Source organism: Nanorana parkeri, unplaced genomic scaffold (genome assembly GCF_000935625.1).
Source record: "Nanorana parkeri isolate BGI_ZX_2015 unplaced genomic scaffold, ASM93562v1 scaffold883, whole genome shotgun sequence".
NCBI classification, from domain to species: domain Eukaryota; kingdom Metazoa; phylum Chordata; class Amphibia; order Anura; family Dicroglossidae; genus Nanorana; species Nanorana parkeri.
In genome coordinates, this window is record NW_017307151.1 from 168,847 (window position 1) to 174,904 (window position 6,058).

At 38.9% G+C, this 6,058-nt stretch overlaps 1 protein-coding gene across 2 annotated transcripts in view; it reads right to left on the minus strand.

Moving 5' to 3' along the window:
* Window positions 1–4,523: 4,523 nt before the first annotated feature.
* ZNF423 (zinc finger protein 423) overlaps window positions 4,524–6,058 on the minus strand; it is a 246,657-nt gene continuing 245,122 nt past the window's right edge. For both annotated transcript variants that reach the window (XM_018565746.1, XM_018565745.1), the window contains exon 8: window positions 4,524–5,205. In XM_018565746.1, the coding sequence (XP_018421248.1) occupies window positions 5,176–5,205 (30 nt within the window). In that variant the 3' untranslated portion in view covers window positions 4,524–5,175. The remainder of the gene's footprint in view (window positions 5,206–6,058) is intronic.

Here is a 6,058-nt window from a genome sequence, read left to right on the forward strand (position 1 = left end):
ATTTCTTCGTGTGGCAGCGGGGGCGCAGCGCGGGCTCCTGACTTTCCTACCAGACGTGAAGGGTCTGGTATAGATCAGGAGGAGGAGCGCACGCCGGTTTTGAATTTTTTTGTTTGTTTTACCTTTGCAGGGAGCACGGTCGGCATCATCAGACCGTTCTCCCCGCTTTGACTGACTCTGGCTCATGTGCGTTGCCATATGCGTTCGGCTCGGCTGAGCTGTTCGGCTGCTGCACGGGCTATGTGAATAGCCCGTACAACAGCCCTTCAGCTCGGCTGAACCGAAGGGCTCCGGTGGCCGAAGTGAGCAGAAGCTATGGCTATATCCTTCGGCTCCTTAGTGAATGTCCCCCTAAGTCTTTCTATGATGACAGATCAGGGTGAAGGTGCTCAGAAAAAGAAAACCTGGATTCAGACATTTTGCCTGATGCACCAAAATGTCTAAAAAGCTACGAAATATGTTTCTTATAAATATTTTACAAATATAAATGTTTGGTTTGCTGTATGAATGGGAATACCTAGCATAGTGGGGTTTTCTCAAATTTGACTGCAAATGTGGAAATACACTTTGAGCAAAATATATAGGCTCCTATTTCTGAAAATACTAGTTGTCTGGCTGCCTTGTTGATAGTTGCTTTAGCACTTTTACCTTACCTGAAAAAAACATCCAGATCAAGAGGCCCGACTTAAAAGGGAATCTAAAGACAACCTTTTATTAAAATAAATAAAATAAATGCTGCAGGTATATAGAAAGAAGCCACTCTTTCGTCGCAACCAATATCCCACCCTGACAGGCAAAGCTCCTTAATTTCTGGGTAGTTTGTCATTATGCCACCACTCCCCCCACACACTCCTATATTGTATCTACCTCACAGGCCAAATAGTAATGTGCATTGAAATCAGAATAGTCAAGATTTTGTACAGGCACCTTCATGTCCCTGCATGTTATATCTGCAGTAAGTTTGATTTTTTTAAATTTTGCTGGCAGATTCTTTACCCGATGCATGTGTATTCAGGGTCAGCGACTCAAAAAGGACTGAATCCACAGACATGCATGCAATTGACAAGAAGCTCAAAAATGTCAACCAATATATTCCTGTCAGCATAAATTTCCTTTAATCTCAGTAAAATTTTAAGTATAACTTGAGTTTTTTTTTTACTGTAAATGTTCTGTGTTATTATAATTGTATTAATATTTACTAAATTTTATTATATTCTTATTGAATACAATATCTGCATATGTGGGAGTCTGTAAGAACCACCAAAGACATGGTGCTTTGTGTGGTGAATCTATTGGCATTAATAACATTTACATTGGAATGCCCAAAATATTGTTGCATATTAGGTCTGCTCCTCTGCCTTAGCTTACATCTTCCATGCATGTGCAAAGAAGCTTGGTTTGATGTGATCATAACAAAATGCAATAAGACCTTCATATGCGAATAACAAAGGCACATTGTTTGCTGTATACAAAACACATTTTCTGGATTTCTGTATGCATGGCTCCAAAACTGGAGCACAGGTATATATTTGGTGTTATAGTGAGTGTCAGTATACACGCCTTCCCTTGGAAAGGAAGTCTAAAGACAAAACGTGCAAGTAGGGCCGGGTGCACTGAAACCGAGACACTGGTACGACCAGAAATGTCCTGTGAAGTGCATGATCGTATTTTTAACCTGTAAGTGCAATACATGTTTTTTTTTATAACTTATCTAGCGGTTTTGCACGATGGGCAGTATCTGTTTTCTTTGGGCTGTGGAGTGATGGCCCATTGAAAAGAAGCTTTTTCTGGGAGGAATCCAATAGAGTTATTTGGAGGGCGTTATCTTTGCAGGAGTTAACCTTCTTGGCGGTAATCCCAAGTGTGGTTCGGGGTTAATTTTCAGTACCAAAAGCGGTAACCCCAAGTCACACAATCGGGATTACACAGCGCTTCACTTACCTTCTCCCTACGAGCCGCGTTGTGTCCTCTGGCCGATGCCGGCATCCGGCTTCCGTCCCTTGGGAGCGGCCGCGTCTCAGGGGGGCGGAACTTTAAAAAAAGAAATCGAAAAAATGGGGAAAAAAAGACAAAAAAAGCAAAAAATATTGGAAAAAAACAGACCGCCATAGAGGTTAAGTAATCTCTATGGGGAAGAACTACTTCTAGTGCGGGTTCCAACCTGGATAAAGGGAGTAGGTTAATGCAGGTATTGCTCAAGAGAATAAGCTATTTGGTCATTTCTCTACCTCAATCTGTCCGTCTATCTCCCACTCTGACTGCCTTTAGGCGATCCCGTAAGACTCATCTCTTCAGGGAAGCCTATCCCACCTCAACGATCACTTTCTCAAACAATCATCCCCACACAGCTACCTCCTTATGTATCACTTGCCCCTCCCTTTTAGATTGTGGGCCCTCCTTACCATCTTGTCTTGAATTGTATTGTAATGTCTTCCTTATATTGTAAAGCGCTGCACAAACTGTTGGTGCTATATAAATCCTGTATTATAATAATAATGATTTTATTTCAAATGACCAACAACCTCTGGTGAGTGAACAGTTTGCAAAATTGTTCACATGGGTTAAAGTGACCCTGCACTGAAGAGCACTTTATCATGAAAACTGACTTTTTTTTGCACATTGGAGTACTTGATAAATGTGGGGTTATTTAAAAGGGACATTGATTCACATTGGATTTACTGAATTGAATACTTTTTTAATGTATTAATATTTATTCACTTATTTATCGTGAAGGTTGGACACTTATTAATTTAATGTATGCATTTTTAATAGTGAGAAACACTTAAGAGTATAAATGTTTTGTATGCGTGGTGGTATTGATATTTCACATTTGTAAACTTTGATCACTGCTGCTATAGTGTCATGATTAGGGTTAGATTTGAGCGGTGATTAGACTATATTTTTCAAAACTGCTAGCTGATTTTCAGGTTAGTAAATGCTTCACAAACATATACTCATAAAACAGGACATGTTTTATGGATATCCATTAGGATGAATGTGAGGTGCAAAACATGCACTGCTGGTGGGTCTTAGGAACAGCTTTGGGAAACACTGAACTAGATCATAAAGACAAATAAATAACTTACCAAATGGTTCAAACAATTAGGACAACTAAAATGAACAGTGGTGGCCAACTTGTTAAATATAATGTAGTCTCAAGTTCAGCACAGAGTTCCTGCTTGAACTACCACACAGTGATTCTGCTTCACCGCTTCCCTTCTGAGAAGATCTGTAAGTCAAGTCTAAACTTGACTAAAAGCAATAAAAGCCAAACAGAGATTCAATAAAGCACAACTTCAGCCAAAACTTTTGTTTTTTGTGTTTGTTTTGGACAGATTGCAGAAGAGTAAGTTTTTTTTATTGCTGTTTTTGTGGCAATTGGATTTTCTCTCTTTATTTTTACATTTTAGAAGACGATTACTGTAACATGTTATTAATGCCATCCTTAAAATAGAGCAGATGTAAACAGTTTCTAACCCTCCCATCCAAGTTCCCTTCTAAAAGGTGCCCATACACCTGCCGATTATCGTACGATAATCACGGGAAATCCCACGATCGTACAATAATCGGCAGGTGTATGGAAGGCGTGAGACCGTTTCTACTGTACGGTCGCATGTCTTTTGTCTTACGAGCAGGCTCAAATACCCGCCGAGAATCGTACGATTGTCGGCGGGTTTGTGGCCTGCTCATAAGACAAATGCCACATGGGCCATGTGCGCAAGCGCACACTGCCCGTTCAGCATTGCAGTCATCGGATCGCAATGATCAGAGCGATGATCGCAAGTATGATCTGCCTGTCCAAGATTTTTTAAAATTACCTTACAACTATCGCAAGAAAAAAAAGTCTTGCAATGGTTGTAAGGTGTATGGGCACCTTAACATTACAAAGAAGTTGAAGAAAGTAGACATTTTAACCCTTAAGAAGCTAAGAAACCTTAACCCAAGTAAGAGCAATTGAAATGGCAAGAAGCATTTTTAAAATATGTTTTACCCTATGCTATATTCATCGGAACGTTTAACAATTATAAAATAGGTGTTCTCAATTTGGCTGCAAAAGTGGAAATACACTTTAAATTACACTTCCCTTATTAGCCCCCAATGCTCTCCCCCCAGCATGGCCTCATACATTAAATTCTCTCATCTGGGCCCAAATACTCACACCTATGTTTAATCAGTCCAATGCAAAGGCCATACACTGCTGGGATGGAAGTATTCCTTTTCAAAGGAATCTATGGCTGAAAGTGCATAGATAGCCCAAATGGAACATTGCTGGGAGAGGGTATTTGGCCAAACAAGGATAAGTGTAATAAACGTATACTGATCATTTAAGCTCATTGCATTCACACACAAAACAAAGACTATCGTTTACCTCTAAACAAATGTCTATGTGCGCTAGACATGTTAATATTGGTATTAGAATGAGGTATGTCAAAAATCAAGCTTCCAATAACAAGGGCACTGGATGCCTAGATACCACAGGAGATGGGTAAACAGAAGCTTGAATCAATGCAGGAACAATTTAAGACAAGACTTTGTTTTAAACATAATTTCCTTTATTGAACTTTACTTTAGTCATTGCAAATCAGATAAAGTCACATTTAAAAAGTAGACCATCCAGTTGCTGATTATATTCATTAGACTGTCCTCTGTGAACTGACAAATCCAATCAAAGCATTCGTTTTCTTGTTTAAGTAAAATAAAAAAAATTAAACAAAATGAAAAACAAAAACAAAAAAAAAGAAGGTTAGAAAATGGAATAGACAGCTGCCAATCCATCACATCACAAAAACACACAAGTAAAAAAAATAACAAGTAAATAATGCAAAATTAAAACAAAAAATAACACTTCAAGCTCTGAACTATCAATATAATACAATAAGTAACAAAAGACAACATCATTGGAACTGATTATTCTAACACTATAAATTCAGTCAGAAGCTGTAAAGAACACTAGTAAGAAGCAGGACAATAAAATACTGAGCATGAAATACTTTTAATCTCTCCCATTAATATTCATTTCCAGCTGCTTATAATAGCAGCGCCTCATGGCCAAATCATTAGAGTTTTACATCTGGGTTGCAAATGACACTTTGATTGGATGTAATGTTCAAATGGTTTATCCCACTGTGCCTCCGTCAAGTCTTCTGCGGAGAGGAGTCCTGTAGTGCCACCGGCTCACTGTGTGTGCTGGCTCAACGTGTGGTTCTGAAAAGACGAAGAAAGGAGAAATGCATGAGGGGAGCAATAATAGAAAGTGTGCCCATACCCTCCTACTCAGTACCGTTTATGAAGAGCGCTACATAAAAGCTTCTCATTTATTGCAAAAAAAAAAAAAAAATTGAAAAGAAAGGACACAAATGAAGGAAAAAACCCTCGTAAGGAATGGCTGCCAATATGACACAGACTTCTTTTGTACTGATGCTGACATGAACACAGATCAGATTTTTTTTTTCTTTCCACATAGACTAGTTCTGCCACCAGGATTTCAATCTATACAGAGAGGAGGAGAAAAATAAGTAGCAACAGGAATGAGAGAAAGTCTACCCTGGGGGATTTTTTTTCTCTCTGGCCGCTGCAATGAAAAAAAAAAATCCTTCCTTCACCTTCAGGCCGTTTACCGTATTGTATCCTTTGTTCTCTACAACTGAAGACAGTTCCTTTGCCAAGAGAAAATAAATTGGCAGAGATGTGTGTTTATAACCCTAGAAATGCCTAAGCAGATCCAGCTGAATTCCAAACTATGGCAACACATGCTCATTTTGGCAATAACCTTTTCAGTGCCAGAGCTACCAACCAAAGAGGGTTGATGAAGAGGCCAAAGACTGGGAGGGGATAGCATGCACGTTTATCGTAACACATTTCAGTAAACAAAAAGCAACTATAATTTCACACTATAGAATTTTATAGCTCTATGTTATCATAAACAATAATAGTGTAAAAGTGGAATTACCAACAGAAAGTAAAGATCAGAGAAATTATATAGAGAAAAAAATGAACAAAGTGTGCGTGCGTGCGTGTGTGTGTGTGTGTGTGTGTGTGTGTGTGTGTGTGTGTGTAT